The sequence below is a fragment of the Somniosus microcephalus genome, chromosome 21 (genome assembly GCF_052327205.1).
Source record: "Somniosus microcephalus isolate GS21.2 chromosome 21, FLI_Smic_1.0, whole genome shotgun sequence".
Taxonomy (NCBI): domain Eukaryota; kingdom Metazoa; phylum Chordata; class Chondrichthyes; order Squaliformes; family Somniosidae; genus Somniosus; species Somniosus microcephalus.
Genome location: NC_141007.1, coordinates 56,345,075 through 56,364,863, shown reverse-complemented (window position 1 = coordinate 56,364,863; position 19,789 = coordinate 56,345,075). Strand labels below are relative to the sequence as shown.

General features: G+C 43.1%; 1 protein-coding gene across 1 annotated transcript in view; it reads right to left on the bottom strand.

Moving 5' to 3' along the window:
* The window catches only part of card14 (caspase recruitment domain family, member 14), a 75,762-nt gene extending 56,576 nt beyond the window's left edge, over nt 1–19,186 (bottom strand). Inside the window, exons 1-3 of the mRNA XM_085963684.1 lie at nt 19,081–19,186; nt 4,858–5,080; nt 3,869–4,006 (exon numbers count right to left, since the gene is read on the bottom strand). Of these exons, the coding sequence (XP_085819810.1) occupies nt 3,869–4,006; nt 4,858–5,068 (349 nt within the window). The 5' untranslated portion in view covers nt 5,069–5,080; nt 19,081–19,186. The remainder of the gene's footprint in view (nt 1–3,868; nt 4,007–4,857; nt 5,081–19,080) is intronic.
* Between the last annotated feature and the right edge of the window lie 603 nt (nt 19,187–19,789).

Here is a 19,789-nt window from a genome sequence, read left to right as displayed (position 1 = left end):
GTGTTTGTTTTAAACTTGTAAATACAAGTGACAGAGATTACCTAGAGATTACCAAAATTAGAGTTATTCTTGTTAAAGTATGATCGCTAGAACAGATGCTTAAAGATCCCATGTGTACGAAAATTAGGGTTTTTTTCCTTCCATTTTCCTGGCAATTTTCTTCCATCCCCAAGCAATTAAGCTTAAGAAGCTGGTATTATCGTACTCCCCCTAGTCTATATGTGATTCCCAGTTAGCGGAGTTTAGCCAGGGCAGCAGTAAGAATGCTATAATTGGTCTCATTGGAGGGAGAATCTGCTGGGAGTTCCCACTCCTGATTGCTATTCAGTGGCTTCTGCTAAGAAGTGGATGTGTGTGTATGCTGGCTGAGAGCAGAATTTGGCCCAGTAATATGGCCCTACCCAGTCAAATAGCCTGCCGCCTCTCACTGTCCAGGCTGACACATGAAGAATGGCCACTTGGAACTGTACCTCAGCAAGAGTTAATGCCTTCAGGAGAGGAAGCAGGGCAAAGGGGAGAAAATGTTCAAAACAAATGTGACCATTAAATATTCCAAACTGAGTCTTTTCATTTTCTAAAAAGGGACAACTGTTATAAAGAAGTACAAGGCAGAAGGCTGCAGAGAGGTTGTTGGTGCAGTTTTAGAAACAGCTTACAATAGCAAAATACTGCAGATGCTGGAAATCTGAAATAACAACAGAAAATGCTGGAAACACTCAGCAGGCCAGGCAGCACTGAGGAGAGAGAAACAGAGTTAACGTTCAAGTTCTGACGAAGGGTCCCCAACTCAAAATGTTGACTCTGTTTCTCTCTGCTCGATGCTGCCTGACCTGCTGAGTGTTTCCAGCATTTTCTGTTGTTATTTATAAACTGCTTACTAATCTGGCCCATCAGTAATGTACCCTCATCTTCAGGCTGCAAGAGTTTTGCCAACCAGCAGGGAAGACATTTGTAAATAGTGCATAACGGACCGGCATTTATTGTGAGAACAGATTCAAATCTAGTGAAAGATTTCCACGAGCAGGCATGTTTTCTAAAATGCTGGAGTAACACAAGGCATCTGCAGGTGGCAGTATGAGCTTGTGTACGAAGCCCTGCCAGTACCTTGGAAGAGGAGTAATTTTGGCTTTCTTAATCTTTGGACCCTTTTTAGACCATGTTCATTCCTTAGCCAAGGCAGTGAGCAGGCAATTTGATCCTAGGTTTGTTACTACAGGGTTATAGCCTATGAAACCCAGGCAGAGAGGACCTGCGGGAAGGAAGGAGGAGGACAGTAGGAGTATGTGTGTGCGTGTGCTAGGCCAATGTAGCAGAGCCTGGTCTCCAATCGTCTTGGATCCCCTTGCCATTGGACCAAGACCTTGCTCTGTCAAGCCCATGTGGTAGCTGGTGTGCAACGGCCACCCCACGTTAAAAGAATTCACGCACAGGCATCTTCCACCCTTTAAAGTGAAGTTCGGGACCTGGAACGTCAGGACCCTCACGGACAACCCCAACAGTGACAGAGACTGTAGGTCCCGCATTGGACTCATCAGTCACCTGAGAACTCATTTTTAGTGTGGAAGCAAGTCATCCTCGGTTCCGAGGGACTGCCTAAGAGAGAGAGAGAGAAAGAGAGAGTACCATCAGAGCAGGTACTGTAATGGCATTACCTACAGGGCAGAACATAACCAGTTGTTTATTAGTCAGCAAAAGGAGTTCAGCTCAATTGCTGGCAAGTAAAACCTGACACTGCCCCTAAAATTTCACAGCTGAAGCATGTTTTGAAAGTTTTTCATTAAAAATGGATAAGGTGAGCGTGATGGATTGTATCCAGCTACACTGAATGTTACAACTTTCCCCCCAAATCACTTGCTTACTTGAATAGAATTTAGTAATGCCATATTTTCATATGACAACAGGAAATAACTCCCAACTCAGGCCTATTTCATTACTGTTGTTAAAGCATTTGTTTTTTCATAACATTGTGTGATTATGTGTTTGTATTTTATAAATAAAGCAAATAATGAAGCTTTTAGATTGAAAACTAACAGTAATCTAGAAAATTTAGGACCTTACTGAGTGAAGGATGTTGGAGCACCAGATGATGGTACGTGGGTGGAGGTACTGGCCATAATATTCCAATCCTCCATAGATACGGGGGTGGTGCCAGAGGACTGGAGAATTGCAAAAGTTAAACCATTGTTCAAAAAAGGGTGTAAAGATAAACCCAGCAACTACAGGCCAGTCAGTTTAACCTCAGTAGTGGGGAAGTTTTTAGAAACAGTAATCGACAAAATTAACAGTCACTTGGATAGGTGTGGATTAACTAAGGAAAGTCAGCACGGATTTGTTAAAAGCAAATCATGTTTAATCAACTTGATCCAAGTTTTTTGATGAAGTAACAGAGAGGGTTGATGAGGGTAATGCGGTTGACGTAATGTACATGGATTTCCAAAAGGCATTTGACAAAGTGCCACATAATAGGCTTGCCAGCAAAGTTGAAGCCCATGGAATAAAAGGGACAGTGGCAGCATGGATACGGAATTGGCTAAGTGACAGGAGAGTAGTGGTGAATGGTTGTTTTTCGGACTGGTGGAAGGTATACAGTGGTGTTCCCCAGGGGTCGGTTCTAGGACCATTGCTTTTCTTGATATATATTAATGACTTGGATGTGGGTGTACAGGGCACAATTTCAAAATTTGCAGATGACACAAAACTTGGAAGTATACTGAACAATGAGGAGGAGAGTGATAGACTTTAGGAAGACATAGACAGGCTGGTGAAATGGGCGGACACGTGGCAGATGAAATTTAATGCAGAAAAGTGTGAAGTGATACATTTTGGCAGAAAGAATAAGGAGAGGACATATAAACTAAAGGGGGTGCACGAATGGAGAGACCTGTGGGTATGTGTGCACAAATCGTTGAAGGTGGCAGGGCAGGTTGAGAAAGCAGTTAAAAAGGCTTATGGGATCCTGGGCTTCATAAATAGAGGCATAGAGTACAAAAGTGTGGAAATTATGATGAACCTGTATAAAACATTAGTTCGGCCCCAAATGGAGTACTGTGTCCAATTCTGGGCACTACCCTTAGGAAGGATGTGAAGGTCTTAGAGAAGGTGCAGAAAAGATTTACGAGAATGATTCCAGGAATGAGGGACTTCAGTTATGTTGATAGACTGCAGAAGCTGGGGTTGTTCTCCTTGGAGCAGAGAAGATTGAGAGGAGGTTTGATGGAGGTGTTCAAAATCATGAGGGGTCTGGACAGAGTAGATAGCGAGAAACTGTTCCCATTGGCAGAAGGGTCGAGAACCAGAGGACACAGATTTAAGGTGATTGGCAAAAGAACCAAAGGCGACATAAGAAAAACCTTTTTTACGCAGCGAGTGGTTATGATCTGGAATGCACTGCCTGAAAGGGTGGGGGAGGCAGACTCAATCTTGTCTTTCAAAAGGGAGTTGGATAAGTATCTGAAGGAAAAAAAATGCAGGGCTACGGGAAAAGGGTGGGGGTGTGGGACTAGCTAAGAGTCAGCACGGGCTCGATGGGCCAAATGGCCTTCTTCCGTGCTGTAACCATTCTATGATTCATGTAGTCAGCAGAGTTCCAATCTCAGCCAATTCACTGTGCGGAAACACCATACAGAAACATGGTGCTTCCACAAGTCAGATAAGAGAATGAGAGAAATAAAGAGAGAGAGAGAGAGAGAGAGCAAGAGACAGAGATATTCTTATGTACCACATAGAGGTTGGTTCAGAAAAATGTCAGTGGAAATCTGAGGGAAGGTCCTCACTCCCTCTCACAGGTAGTGCATGGCCTGGTTTGGTGGTGGGGGCAGGCAATAAATAACTTGAAAAAGAGGAATTTGCTTACAAAAATAAATCTTACCGAGTATGCTGCTACAATCCCTGGTAGGTTCCTTCCCAGTTATTAATGTATAAATTTCAGGATTATAAAACCCTAAAGACTCTAGAAAGGCGACACCTCCTTTCTTTCCACGAGTTCTTAAGAGATCGAGCATATACCCTGGAGATAAAAATAACATATTAATGATCTTGACCGTCTGTGCCAATTAATTAATTTTCTAACTAGTGACTATTTTAAGGACCAATATTCACTAATAATAAAAATAATAAAGCGAAAAATCAAATCATTTGCATAATATAATTACAAATGGGTTGGCCGCTTCCCCCATAGTTCAATGAGTTTTTATCCTGTCAGTTAGCTGTGTTAGCTGATCTCACACAGGCCAATGGTACGGCCACTATAATTGTTCTCAACGCTCCCGGTTTAGGGAGGGGAAAATGGCTGTTCCATTCCTGACTGCTATCCAGTGAAGCCTGCTGGAGCATTGTGTGAAGTTAGAACATAGAACCTGGAATGAGAAAAGGCCATTGACAACCAAAATTCTGCAGAACATGCAGTGAAGCCACAGAGTACAAGCAGGCCTCAGTTATCTCATCAGAATCAGAACGAACTGCTGGAACAGGAGAAGGCAACAAAAAAAAATGTCTTCTACAACCTAACAACAAAGGAACCAGATGGTGCAATGGGTTAGACACTGGCCTTCCACGTCTAGGATTTACGTTCAAATCCAGCCCAGACTGTGTATTAGCTGCAAGACTCCTATGTGGAATGAGCTTTTGGCGGTCTCAAAACAGCACATAACTGGTTGTAATTTGGCACCAAATTGCCAGTTTTACTCAGAGAAGCTGAAGGATGGCTGACGTGAAAAGTGTCTCACTAATGTATCTAACTCTGCTGCAATCTGACCTAGAAGTGCTTGGCGAAATGGAAAGTGTTCCGTTTCCAAGCAACACAACTAACATATCTTTAAAAAAAGAACAGCAGCACAAAGTTCGTAAAGGCACACTTACCAGTTCTCATACATCGGTGTTTGAGGTGAGGGGCAAAAAGAATTTCTTCCTCGTCTGTCTCCCCAATCACATGGCACTGACGCAGAAAGGGTGTGATGTGGCAGGGCCGGACCTTGTTGGTGATTATGTGGCGCTGGCTTTCGATCAGGTCCCATATTGATTCCTCATCCAGATCCTTTATTTCCTTGTCACTTGAGGCAACTGCATCCATGATGGATCAAGGCTAGAAAAGGAATAGTTAAAGATTATATAGATACATACAAACAAACACTTATGCATCAATTATATATTAAATTAGGTATGTGGAGCACGTGTTTCATTGAAAACTCATTATAGTAATCTGTTACTCCTGTGGTGTGATAGGTATTTTCAATATTAATGGTGTGTGACACACAACAGTTGCTATTTTATAGAGTACATTGTACAATCTGGCCACTGGGTTCCCACAAATTTCTCAAAATGCTTTCTGAATTTTTGTTCAGCTGCAATTTTTTCTCAGTAATTGAAATTTCTAATACCTAAAATAAGGAGTTAAACAAAAAAAGATTTAAAAATTACATATGTTACATTAACATGATTGCATTTGTCCATTGTCTTTTGTGTCTTTTAATGCTTTTGTTAAAGTTTTTACTTGAAGATATCATCCTCCCAAAAGTCTGGCCTAGAAATTCAGGCACACCCCTCCATGGGCATGCCGATCAATCCCTGTGCCTGAATGCTGAGGCCCAAGGGGGCCTGATATTGGGCCTCGGGCCTCATTTCCATTGAGCCGGTGAGCTGCAGAGATCAATAGACGCCAGCGAAGCACGATCGAAGATTGGGCCGTGGCTGGTGTCGTTGCGACCCCAGGTAAATAAGGAGGGGCGACTGGGAAAAGGGGCAATTAGGTGGGAAGGTAGCAGTGGCTGGGGGGAGGAGCGGTGGCGATTGAGAAAAAGTGGCTGTAATTGGGAGGGACTGATGGCGATTGGTATCCAGCAGAGCCTGCGCTCTTTAAATGTGGGGTTGTGAGGAGCACACGTTCAGGTAAGTATATTTAAAAAACTTACTTTATCTGTTGCAGCCTAACAGGCGGTCCCTTTAAGAACCTGGCCTTTTTTGGGGCATTTGATGAGCTGCTGAACTGGATACATAATCTCCTCAGAGATTGCAAACATTGGGTCACAATAAATGGAATTTTATCTTTTATGCAGGAATCCCTAGGGAACCATGCTGGTCCCATTCTCTCTCTCATCTTCTATGTCGGCTCGAAATGATTGAGATATCAGTTGCCTGTATGTTAGTACGGCCAGACCCAACTCAATCTCTGTACACTCTTTGGTGAGGGGTTACAGAATTCTGGGGGCGTTTTCCGGACCCTCATAATACCCGGAAGGTTACAGTCTAGTTAAACTTATTAAAAGTGCTATCTGGAGTACGGTAACATCTTCAGGTCATTCTTTTCCTTTAGGAAGAGATAGTCTGGACCTTTAGACCCAATTAAGCGTCTTTAGGATTTGGCTACCTCTAACTTTAGTTGAATGTGAACATCTGGGGAATACGCCTGATCTGGGGTAGCCCGAAAGGGGCTAGGACTAGTAATTATCCCTTCAGTTGGCGCCCAACGTGTGTGTTAATGAGTTGATACAGAACCTATACTTACATTTATATCTATATCCATCTTGTAGATTAAGTATAGAAAGAGTGTTTTACTGACAGTGGTACTAAGACCCAGATTTAAGTCTCTAGAGACGACATGTCCCTGATCAGGCCTTGTAGAACTTAAATCAGAACTCCCTCAATATACCATTGAAGTCTAGCAATTTCTTATAAAGTTCATATTAAACCCTAACTGAGGTTAGGTCCTGACGAAATGGCAAACCCTGTCGGAATTGGCCAAGTCTTTTTATTAGGAAATTCAAACAATTGCTTTATTAGGGGAAATAATCCTATCCCTGTATCTCCACAAAACCAAGTGATAATTTTTGAAATAGAAGACTTTGATGCCAACGGAACCGTTAGAACTCATGGCACGATTAATGTTGATCCCCAGAACCAGGGGATACAGAATATCCAGTGGGATAATGAAACAAATACTCCAAATCCACTAAATTATTAATGATAAGGTGCACATCCGCACAACTGGGCGGCCTAATGAACGGTGCCCAACAAGGTGGTGGCAACCATGGCCGAATAGTAGGACCCAGAGCAGCCTATGCTCCTGGGGGCCATGGATTCCGGTTAAGATGGCAAGCTCATGATAAAATAAATGACCCCAATCTTCGAGAAAACTATAGACAGCTTAGAATCCATTATAATCAATGCCAACAGGCACTAGCTCAATCTTACCTAAATGCTGGAGGTGCAATGATTACTGGTCCAGTAAGCCAACCCCAGCAACCACAAATTGCACCCCTAGGTCAAGTAAACCTGAGCTCTATCTACACAATGTGTGGTAGACTGGGAAACACCAGCCAGGAAAAAACCTGCTGGATTCTAACTAACCTTGATAAATTGGAAACCTGTTGCCAAGATTGGAATGCCCAACACCTGAGGCAACTACTACAAATGATATTAAGTTCAGACTTAATTCCCCCATTAAACCAGTGTAACAACTGGTTTCAAATATACGCCTATGTTCTCACGGCAACTCAGGGAGGGCATGTAATGGGTTCCATCAAGGAAATACTCACTAATACAGCCACAACTAAGGGGCTGGTAGCTACCTACAGATTAGGCAAAGTACTTACACAGGATAACTGGGACATTGTCCATGGTTGCCTGGCCAATCAATACCAAAGTACAGCCCTCAAACTTGCCTGTGAGGGTGCTCTAAATGATTATCGAGATAACCAACAAAGATAGGATAATGTCAATCGCATTACCCAATTAAATCATGACCTCTTAGGCTACCCGAAACTAAACCTATAATGAGATCAGAAACTAGGGATAAAAAACCAGAGAAGGTACCTTTGGTACTCAGAAAGAAGGACTGTATAGACACAAGTCTCAAGTCCACCCTGCCCAGACACAAACTCGTGGCTCGGAACCCCCAAGAGGGTATTCCAGAAGGTTTACACCCCCAACTCACCCACAATATGAGAAAGATTTCTCCCCAGAATGATGGGATAGACGAGGGGCTAGACCTCGAAAGGAAAGCGAAGGACAGTGGACTCCCTATGGGGACAGCTTTTACACTGGCCAAAACTATCAGAGAGCCATGGGAGGATACCGAGAAAACCGAAATGTGAATCAAAAAGATTCCCGGCAGAACCAACATCCACCCCAACAGGAGGATCGTCAAGATAATAAACGATCCGACAAACCCCCTCAGGGATCTGGAAAACATGATACCCCCAAGAGGGAGGAACAAAAATCAGTTAAAATAATTAAAGACAAAGCAGCAAATGAAGCTCAGGATCCTGAGGATGAACAATCCCAGGATTGAAGGGCTGGCACCCAGCCAGGGCCTCTTGAATTCCCCCATGCCCTGGCAACCTTGCCCACAAACACAAAGTGAAGGCCCTGTTTGATACGAGAGCTGATTACACTGTAATAGATCCTGCAATTATAAAAACTAACTGGACAGATTTGGGGAGCCCAATTTGTAAAAAAAAACATTAGGGGGATTCACACAAGACAAAACCAAAATAGTTGATTTTTACAAAATACCTATTACTATATATGGAATCACGGTGACCCTAGATGTAGGACTGGTACTACAATTGGCCTGTTCCCTCATTATAGGACAACCAGACATGAAACATTACCTTAAAATTTCAACCAGACCTGTAGAAGCATCCACAGACCAGGATGACAGGGAAAAACATGTTCGGACACAGCTTGATCGAACTTGCCTAGAGGGGGGAAGCAAAGACCTCCTCGAGCAACTCATTAATAGATACTACCCTTATCTACAACGCCATCCAAATCAATGTGGAAAGATAGACATCAAACCCCACCCACTTGATGCTGGCTGGCACAAACCTAAAAAAGTGGCCTATTCAAGACCACAAAGGAAAAGTAGATCTCCTAACAACGCTCAAAGAACTAACAGAACAAGGTGTCTTAATCAAAATGGCATCTAGAACTAATTCACCATTGTTCGGTGTTGCTAAACCAGACGGGAGGTGGAGATTAGTGATCGATTATACAGCCTTAAATAAGGTAATGGCCCCACATACTGCACAACAGCAAAATTCCACAGCCCTCCTCTCTGGAATCACGAGGGAAAAATATAAATATTGTATTGATCTAGCAAACGGCTTCTGGTCACATCCAATCGAAAAGGCTGATTGGCCAAAAACAGCAATGACTGGACCCGATGGTCATCAGTATTGCTAGACCAGATTGCCCCAGGGATTTCAAAACAGTCCTGTTCTTTTTTCAGCCCACATCATTGACCTTTTAAAAGACCTACCTAATGTCAATTCTTATGTGGACGATATATATCTGTCACATGACAATCTCCAAGAGCACTTGAAAGCCATTGATAGTGTTTTATCCAGACTTACAACTGCTGGGTACTTAATCAACATAAAAAAGAGTCAACTAGTCAGGGAAGAGGTAGATTTTCTGGGCCTGTGAATAACTGGAAACGGTAGAGGATTAACTCAACCCTAAAAAGAAAAATTTGCCACCATTCAATATCCTAAAACTCTGAAAAATCTGCAACCAAGTTTAGGACTCCTGAATTTTGCTCGATCCTTTCCGCCAACCTTTGCCAAGCTCTCAGCACCCCTGTATGCTAGAGAGGGCGAAGCAGCAAAAGGACCATTCATATTTTCACCAGACGATAACTCAAAATTGCAACAATTATGCCGAGAGGTACAAAAAGCCATAGACCTGGAACAGAGGGACCTACAAGTTCCCCTCAATATTCATCTCAGGTCATCACCTAAAGTGGCAGTTGCAGTTTTCTATGATGAAAAGACCATAGTGCCCATTCAGTTCCATTCTTATAACTTTTCCAATGTCGAAAGGAGGTACATTAAAAAAAAAGGGTCATGACTATGGTTGTCCAATGCCTCATCAAGGCACGAACCCTTCAAGGGAAATACCCCATTACCATCTATACTGAGATTCCCGATTTAAGATCAGTATTGAGGATGGCCTCTGATGAGAAAAGAGCCACCCAGATCCGATATGATACATGGGCATCGTTCTTGAATGATCCTACACTCATTTTTAAATTCCTCTCCCCGGAAATGGACTTAGAGCATCTGCCCATCATGGAGGATGATGATATGGAGGAGGGAATCTGACAAATACCTATGAGACCGCTTACAGAATACCATCAAGTCATTTACTGTGATGGATCATCAATGACGATTAAAAAAGGGACATTCCAACAATCCGCAGCTGGAATGGGGATAGTAGTAGGGACTTTGAGATTCCTATTCTTTTTATCCAGAAGAATTACTGTCTATACCCCTTGGCCATAAGACAGTGCAATATGCTGAAGCCGCAGCATTACGGTATGCTTTAGAAAAGGCAGACCCTATTAAACCCACACTAATCTGTACAGATAGTGATTACTGTAAAAGAGGATATAACTAAGATCTAGTTTTCTGGGAACAAACAAATTTTACCAATCATAAGGGTAAACCCATAAAACATAAGTCATTGTGGGAAGACATTCTCCATTCGAGAATGGAGAAACAGAATTGTCAGATGATTCATGGAAATGGGCATACCACTGGGACAGTACACTCAAAAGGAAACAGTCTTGCAGATGAACAAGCAAAATGTTCTGTCTACATGACACCCCCTCGAGAGGGGCCTGCCAATATTAGTGTAATCACTAGGGCAGAACGGGCAGCTAATCAGGATGAGGAACTGATTCAGCTATTAGACCCAACAAAAGAGAATCCACCAGGATATCCACCAAAGTACTTTTACTCGGAAGCCCCTACGGGTATTGTGCTAGTTAAGTTGCCCAAGGGAAACCGAGAAGTACCCTCAAGACACAAACGAGAACAGCATGTAAAAGAAGCTCACGAGGGCATAGGTCAAGCACATTGTGGTGCCAGAACAACATTCTGCAAATTGACCCCCTTATATTGGTGGCCAGGCATGCTTAAGGCCTGTAAAACATACGTGGCAAATTGTGAGCCATGCTATTTAACTAATAAGTCATCACTAATTAAGGCACCTGTGAAAGCTGATGAGCCAATGGGAAAATTCTTTATTGACTTTATTGGACCACTTCCCTCGTCTTTGGGATACAGACATGTTCTCGTTTGTGTAGATGGATGCACTTCCTTCTGCTGGCTGGTCCCCACAAAAACTGTTTCGGAAAACGCACTTGCCAAGGCTATTTCTGACATAATTACTATAGCTGGTGCACCCAAAATCTTACACACTGATCAAGGCGGAGCCTTTGTCTCCAAGGTCTTCAAAGATTACTGCGAATAAAGGGGGACTGGGTTAGAGCACAGCACGCCACGTCATCCGCAATCAGCAGGGCTGGTCGAACGTAAAAACCAGGAAGTAAAAAAGCTATTGGTCAAACTGTTGAGAATCAGGGGAATAAGTGGACCACCATCATTTCGGAGGTACAGCTATCACTTGATAATGTGCCCGCATCTGCATCAGGGACAGTGTCCCCTAAAACTCCATATTATCTGATGTATGGGGTTGAGATGCATACACTGCTTACCCATAGTTCTTTTATTGTCTCTACACTCTCTGAGCCCTTGACCTGACAGTGACAGTTAGATTTTAAAAAAAGTAATAGAGGAGATTCATCGAATTGATCAGAGGATAAGGGAGGCAAATAGGCAGAAAAAATTGACAAACAAAACATGGCAACCCCTAGTAGGAGAATAGGTACAGGAAAAGAAGTTCGAGCAAAAACCTGGTTTAAGACCGAAGTGGAAAAAACCTGTTCAAATACATTCTGTTATCAACGAAAGAACAGTTAAAATGCATATTAACCAGCTGAATGGCAAGCATATTCTTAAAACTGTCTCCATAGACAATCTCAAAAGATGTCCTGCGGGATACCAAAATGCAGGAATACAAGGTGCAGTCGTACACTGTCTTTCAAGACCCAGCTTGGAGCACGACACAGGAAATGGATGCAATCGAATTACTGACAACGGTCAGTCAGAAGGTGTCGCCGACTCCTCCACACAATGCTTGGCAACGCATCAGGAATTGGATTCGTGAAAAGCAACAACCGAAACAAGGAAAGATCAACAAGTTACTTCAACGAAGGAGGAAGACACTGCGGTTGAAGAAGGAATTAACTGAGCGCCTGGTAAGGCCTTTACGAAAACAAGAATCTGTACACACGCTGGATCGAAGGAACAGCGTGTCAAGCTTCAACTAGTTTCAAATGACGTCTCCTTGACTCGTACGAATAACTCACCTCTACGGAACGTACATCTGCCGATTGGACATTCTAAGTGCATGTTGTTTCACTAATTGCATGACTATGTACCTATCATCCTTTTAAATTGTGTTCAATTTAAAATAAGGCAAAACATTGTCCTAGGATGACTTAAAAGGAATTTTCATGTAGCACATGATTGTGAATCTCATGAAATTAATGTGCTATTGTAACCTTATTAGTATCATTGACCAAACTCTGCCCTGATGTTTTGGGTTCAGTTTTTGGTCAAGAGGGGTGTGTGAAGGAATAGCCATATTCAGAAAAATACACCATCCTATGAACAGAATTTTGACTTTATGAAAACATGACATACTGGGTCTAGAAGTCTGGAAGCCTTAACAATCTAAAGCTGTAAATGGCATACAGGCTTTTGAGATAAGATAAGTTGTTGACACTGAAACAATAGTCCTATTGAAGCAGCAGGGTAGAGGTTCCCGAAAGTCTGAGCTTTGGAGGGAACACAATGGAATGCCCAGTTAAAAGTGTCATAAACCAACACTTTGGAAAGAAACACAGAAAGATTAAAGAAACATGTGCCTTTGTAAAAATGACATCAAATGAAACACAGGAGGCACCAGCCATCACATTGTTTTTGTGTTGAACTTGGAACACCTAGGAGACATGAAGTCTGTGTTGCAACCAGTTGAGGTGTTCTAAATGCAAAAGATACAAACAGGAGACTTTGATAAAAATGACATCAAATAGAACCACTGCTGTCACATTGTTTTTATGATAAGCTTCGAACACCTAAAGGAGGAGACATAATTCTTAATACAACAGCTGAACTGACTGTAAGAATAGCGGAGTCAACAGAAAAATGACTAGAGATAATTAGCTTACATCAGCAGAAAACTTCAAATGGTATACCACTGAGAAAGGGTATAAATATAGAACTTTCAAATGGGAAGACAGATTCGCTGAAAGGGGCAAAGCGATTCTCAGGCTTCAGAGGCAGATTCTGTAAGTCTTTAACTCTTCGGTCTCAGGTATCAAAAGGTATTTGATTTTGGTGGATATCCTGGAATAACTAAGAAATGTAAAAAAATGTAATGAAGTTAAGATTTGTGAATAAGGATCTCTGAGAATAAGAATGGTGAGCTTTGTATTTGGAACTGTTAATGTTGTGATGAAATCACCAACTGTAATTACATGTCAGTTCTTTAATAAATCTATATATTTTTAGAATTGTCTCACATAGTACTTCTGTATCAAACTCGTGAACTCAATCTCTGTGCACTCTTTGGTGAGGAGTTACAGAATTCTGGGGGAGTTTTCTGGACCCTCATAATATCCGGAAGGTTACAGTCTAGTTAAACTTATTAAAAGTGCTATCTGGAGGACGATAACATCTTCAGGTCATTCCTTTCCTTTAGGGAGAGATAGTCTGGACCTTTAGACCCAATCTTTATGATTTGGCTACCTCTAACTTTAGTTGAAGGTGAACGTCTGGGGAATACGCCTGATCTGGGGTAGCCCTACAGGGGCTAGGACTAGTAATTATCCCTTCAGGATGATGTGGCATAGTGCACTGCTGTCAAAGTCACAGAGGATGTAAGTTATAACTTTGATTAGGGCCATTTCAGTGCTGTGGCACGGGCAGAAACCTGATTGGAGGAGTTCAAACATGGAGTTACGGGAAAGATGGACATGGATTTTGGAGGTGACGACATGTTCACAGATTTTTGAGAGGAAAGTGAGCTTGGAGATGGGGCGCTGGTTTGCAAAGGCAGAAGGGTCGAGGGTGGCAGAAGGGTCAAGGGTGGGTTTTTTGTAGAGGGGGTGATGGCAGCAGATTTGAAAAAGAGAGGGGCAGTACCTGAGGAAAGGGAACCGTTTACGATATCAGCTAACTTGGGGGCCAGAAAGGGACATTGGGTTGTCAGCTGTTTAGTGGGAATAGGGTTGTGAGAGCAGGAGGAGGGTCTCATGGCCAAGATGAGCTTGGAAAGGACATGAAGAGAGATAGGAGAGAAACTAGAGAAGGTGCGAGTAGGGCTAGGGCAAGGGAGGAATGCAGCAGAGGCAGCTGAATGGATGGTCTCAATCTTAGTGACAGATAAGTCCATGAGCTCCTCACATTTATTTTTTGGAGGTGAGGGTGGAGGGAGCAGGGGAGATGGGTTTAAGGAGACATCTGGTAGTGGAGAAAAGAAGCCGGGGTTAGCTTTAAATTTTGGAATAATCCTGGAGTAGTGAGCAGTTTTGGCAGAGGAGAGTTGATGTGGAGGGAGAGATTAAGGGAGGACTGGAGGGTAGTGAACTCAGAGGAGAGAGGGCAAAGTGTGTTAAGATGGTGGTGGAAATCATTGAGGATGAGAAGTGCAGAGGCTGAGGAAGTAAAGGAGTGATGATATCTCAGTGAGAAACTCAGGGTGCTTGGGTGGTCAGTAGCGAACAAGGATTTTAAAGGAGAAGCGAGAAGGGTGAAGCAAGGGGAGATGCTCAAAGGAGGAGACGGTGCCAGAGAAGGAAAGGGACAGACTAAGGTAAGATTTGGTGATAAGGGTCACATAATGGTGGGAGGTATAACCATGCAGGGAGGCAAGGGCTTTGTTCGAAAGTGAATGGACATTCTGGAGGGAGATGTGGATAAGGAGGTTGATTGTTAATCCGCAAGCAGAGACCCCGGGGTCAGCGGTGATCAGGACGGAAAGGAGGTTAGCAAGACCAGCCTTCAGCGGTTATGCTGGGTGGGAAAGCCAGCGAGAGGGGATAGGACAGTTGGAGTTGCTGCTCGTAAGGAGGCAGCTACGAGTGCCTCGATGGGTCCTTCAGAGAATGCCGAGAGGGGCACAGAGGCAAGCTGTGGGTTTATCCAAGGGAGTCAAGCCTCGGACGACAGCAGGGGAATAGGAAGGTAGAGGAATAGTGACGTGTTGGGGTAGGGATTTGGGGGGCGGGGGAAAGTACCCGAGAAGGGAGAAATGAAAGGAGGCATGACTGGGTACAAGGAAAGGGAGGAGACAGGAGAGAAGGGCATAAGAGGATAAAAGAGAAGAGAAAGAAAAAAAGGAGGTAGAAATAATGGGCTCAGGTCCAGGCTGCCTCAGGAGCTAAGAACCATCTCAGGAGGTAGCTCCCCAAGACTCCTCCAATCAAAGCCGCAACTGTTAAATAGAAACAGCTGCCAAGCTAGTTGCTTTTTCATTAGTATCTCTATCTGCTAGCTTGTTTGATATTCATTAATGACACTGACCTTTGGTCCACTCCGTACAAGTTACTGGCTAAGGAGACATCAACGTTTTACAGTTAATGTATCAGGTGCATAGAATCACAGAATCACAGAAACCCCACAGTGCAGATAGAGGCCATTTCGGCCCATCGAGCCTGCACCGACACATATCCCACCCGATCCCCATAACCCCTACACCAACACATATCCCACGCTATCCCCGTAACCCCACGTATTTAATCCCCCTAACACTAAGGGTCAATTTTTATCATAGCCAATCAACCTAACCCGCACATCTTTGGACTGTGGGAGGAAACCAGAGCACCCGGAGGAAACCCACGCAAACACGGGGAGAATGTGCAAACTCCACACAGACAGTCGCCCGAGGCCGGATTCGAACCCGGGTCCCTGGCGCTGTGAGGCAACAGTGCTAACCACTATGCCACCGTGCTGCCATAGTAATGGTTACTTTTTATGCTCTGTAATGCAGACATAAATATATACTAGATAAAGGTTACTTTAAAGACTAGGGTCTTTATTCATAGGATAATGATATATGCAGCATTTATTTTGTAAATGTAACTGATAATTTTAAGTCACTTTTTGTCTCAAAAATTTGAACTATCCAATAACTTGAAGTAAGCAGCATAAAATACACGGCAAAGTGAGAACTTGGTATTTACCAAAATTGACTTATCAGCTAATTTGAATGAAGCAACTTCTAATTAATAGTAGATTGTTGATACTTCTACAATTAAGTTGGGGTCCTGGTAGAACAATACCTGTGCTCTCCATGTGCTGTTCCCCATCTAACTTAGTTATAAATGCAAGCTTTTTCTTTCTAAGCCAGTGCTGCCACTTCAAACCAACACCTAATGGAGGACATTTTTTCCACGTGGACCTCTGCTTTGCCAAGGGGGACTTGAGGTAAGTCTGATGTCATGAAAACATTTCAAATGTTCAAATTTGCCATTAAAATAATATTTTCTAAATAGTGTCTGATTTCTATGTTGAGACGATTCTTTGGGTGAATTCCTCAATAGTTAAATAATATATCATGTCCAATATTTTAATACCCGTATCAATACGTACATCTGTGTGCCAGTAGAGGAAGTGACCAATCTGATGGCAGCTTGCAAAATCCAGGACAATTTGGGTTTGCAATGATGTTGGCGTTCCAGAGGTTGTGTCATTCAAATGTGTCAGTACAAATGATGGAAGGACAACCAAGCATCTGGCATTTGCTCAAGGTAAAAATGACTTATTTGAAGGCAGGTATGCACAGAATGGTGGCAAAGCAAGCAGATTATAGATATGAACTGATAGCTGCACAATAAACTCAATACTTTTTAAGACCTACTACATAAATTTAGTTCTTCCTTCATCAGATTTTCAAAACTGAACTTGTGGGGTTTGCAGTATTGCGATAGAATGTATCCTGAGTCAGTCATTGTCTCCTGTGAGGGTAAGAGGGCAGCAGCAGACTGATCAATCTCACCAACTTACTCCGACAGCAGTGGCCAAGCTGTGAGTTATTTTGTAATGGCTGCTTTTTTTTTGCTGCTTTTCTTTTCAATAGCAGAACAATCATTTACCATTCATCACTGACACTGTACGCAGTTCTGTTTATTGTGATTCTTATTTTACTAAGCCTAAGGTGATCATTATTTTTAAAAGTTGTGTAACACTATCCCAATATAATCCTGCAGTCTTGCTCTAAGAGGCTACAAGGACACAGACCATGATAAACACAAACCACTCTGTAGGGGTTGAATAGTATAATATTACGTGTGGGATATTGTATTTTATCTGGCCTACCTAGCCTCAGCCCTAGGAATACTTTGTTTTCAGTAGATATCAATGCGTTATCCTGAGCAGTAATGAGTACTCATTACAAAGTGCAATTTAGCAATAGAATAGCAAAGCAAATCCCAGTGCATGACATGTTATTTGTCAGATATCTGTGTACTAAAGGTGAATAAATACAATATTAGCACATTAGAGTGGTTATTAGGTTTCTTGTCAAAAACTTACGCGGTCGGGGTGAACTAATGTTTCATTTCATTCAACTGCATCAACTACTAACAACTGGTTAGTACAATAATATTGCGTATATTTTGTCTGACACATAAAAATCTCCATTCTGAACTTCATATTCTAAATACAGCAACTATCTAAACCAGGTTTTAACCGTTTCCTGGCACCATCCACATTTCCTCAGTTGAGAGAGTGAGTAAGTGACCATCTCCTTGGCAGCCTGTCAATTCCTCACCATAACAGGCAGCATACACACAAATTCACCTGGGGCAAGGAACCTTCCCTTTGTTTTTTCCTCAGGAAGCAGCAAACTTCCACTCTGCACCAAACCCTGATGACCCAACTGAGGTTAGGAAATCGTCTTGCGACGAAGCACAGCACAGCACATTGGTATACCAATATTGTTTACCACTTAAGTTACAATTTTAATCATTGAGTAGCTCAATAGAGTAACGCATTCTCTTATCTAAATTTTTTTTTGGCAGGAGCAGGTGCTGATTGCAAACATAGGTGCTTAGTGGAGCATCAAATACAGTACAGGTAGACTACCCTTTATCTGAACTTCCGAAAACCGAAACCCTCTAAAAACCGAAGGTTTTTTCGGTCGGCGTAAGTCGTGCGCACGACATGACCAGAGTGGCGCACGACTTACAGGCCTAGCCGGATAAGGGATAGTGTAGCATTTTTCCGCACTTCTGAAAACCGAAATCGCTCAGCGTAAGTGTACCATCCTTTATCTGCACATCCGAAACCAGAAAACCTCTGAAAACCGAAAGTGACGCAAAGCATGACTTCTGAAAACCGAAATCGCTCAGTGTAAGTCGTGCGCACGACACCGACCCCCGCCCCCGACCCCCCGACGACCCCGACCCCCGCCGACCCCGACCCCCAACCCCTGACCCCCCCGCCGAACCCCACCCCCGCCCCATTTCGGATAAGAGATAGTGTACCAGCCTTTATCCGCACATCCGAAACCAGAAAACCTCTGACAGCCGAAAGTGGCGCAAAGCATGACCCGACGCTGCCGATGCTTGACCCACGCAGGTGTTATGCTGCTCTGTGTGATATTTGCTGCTCTCTTAGATATTTGCTGCTCTCTTAGATATTTGCTGGCTTTTAACAATTTGTATCCTTTATCCGCACTCCCGAAAACCGAATTAATCTGAAAACCGAAGTGTTTTCGCTCAGCGTAAGTCGTGCGCACGACCCCGACCCCCGCCGAGCCACCGCCGACCCCCACCCTTGCCGACCCCCACCCCCGACCCCCCCGACCCCCCGCCGACCCCCACCCTGACCCCCCCGCCGACCCCGACCCCCCGCCGACCCCCCCCCTTTTGGATAAGGGATAGTGTATCCTTTATCCGCACTCCCGCAAACCGAATTACTCTGAAAACCGAAGTGTTTTTGCTCACCTTCCGAAATCCGAAATTTCCCGAAAACCGAAACACGGCTGGTCCCGAGGTTTCCGGATAAAGGGTAGTCTACCTGTACTATAGTGTCTGGTACTGACTTTGAGTATCACCCAAGCTAAGAATAGCAAATCTGCTTTATAAAACCTTCATGTTTTGTAGAATCACTGATTACTTACTTAACTAGCTTGCTAATTTTTTTTAATTGCACAAAGCGTTCCACTTACGGTAAAAGGACCTTCACACTGTTTGAATATTCCTGGTAAGGTGCTCTACTGCAGGACAAACGTTTTCTCCTACTTTGCTAAGACAAGAGCCCCAGAACACAGAAGAGAGCTGCAGAGCCAGAGAGAGAAGGAAACAAGGAAGTAAATGTCTTCAGGAAATAAAAGAAAACAAGTGACCTGCTTTAGATTAACTCTTCAAGAACCTACACTATAGAGAGACTTTGGAAATACCTTTTTTCCCTTTGCTTTTCAAAGCAGGTAATTATTGAATGCTTTAGAAATTGATTTTTTTTTTGGTTTTTGTAATGTATTAGAAAAAATGTAAAATATTAAGACTGAGAAATGGTATATTACAAATGATGCAATATTAGTGTGGTCAAAATCCAGCAATTGCTTTAACCAGTTAAACCATTACATAGTTCATTAAGCAGGTGATTAGGATGAAGCAGACATTTTGCAGTTAGAATTATAAGTCCTGATTTTAACTGGCGGTAAGGGATAAGTGTGGGGATGGCGGGCCATGTATCAGGCTCGCCTCAACTCGCCAACATGAGGTCTGGGCCATCTTAACTCCTGGGACTCGTTTAAATACACCAAGTCCAATTCCTGCTCGTACCCGGTGTCAATAATATGATCCATAATAAAATACCTCCAAAGTTACCGGTGATAAAACAGGGTCAAAAAGAGAATTGTGAAACATGGGCATGGA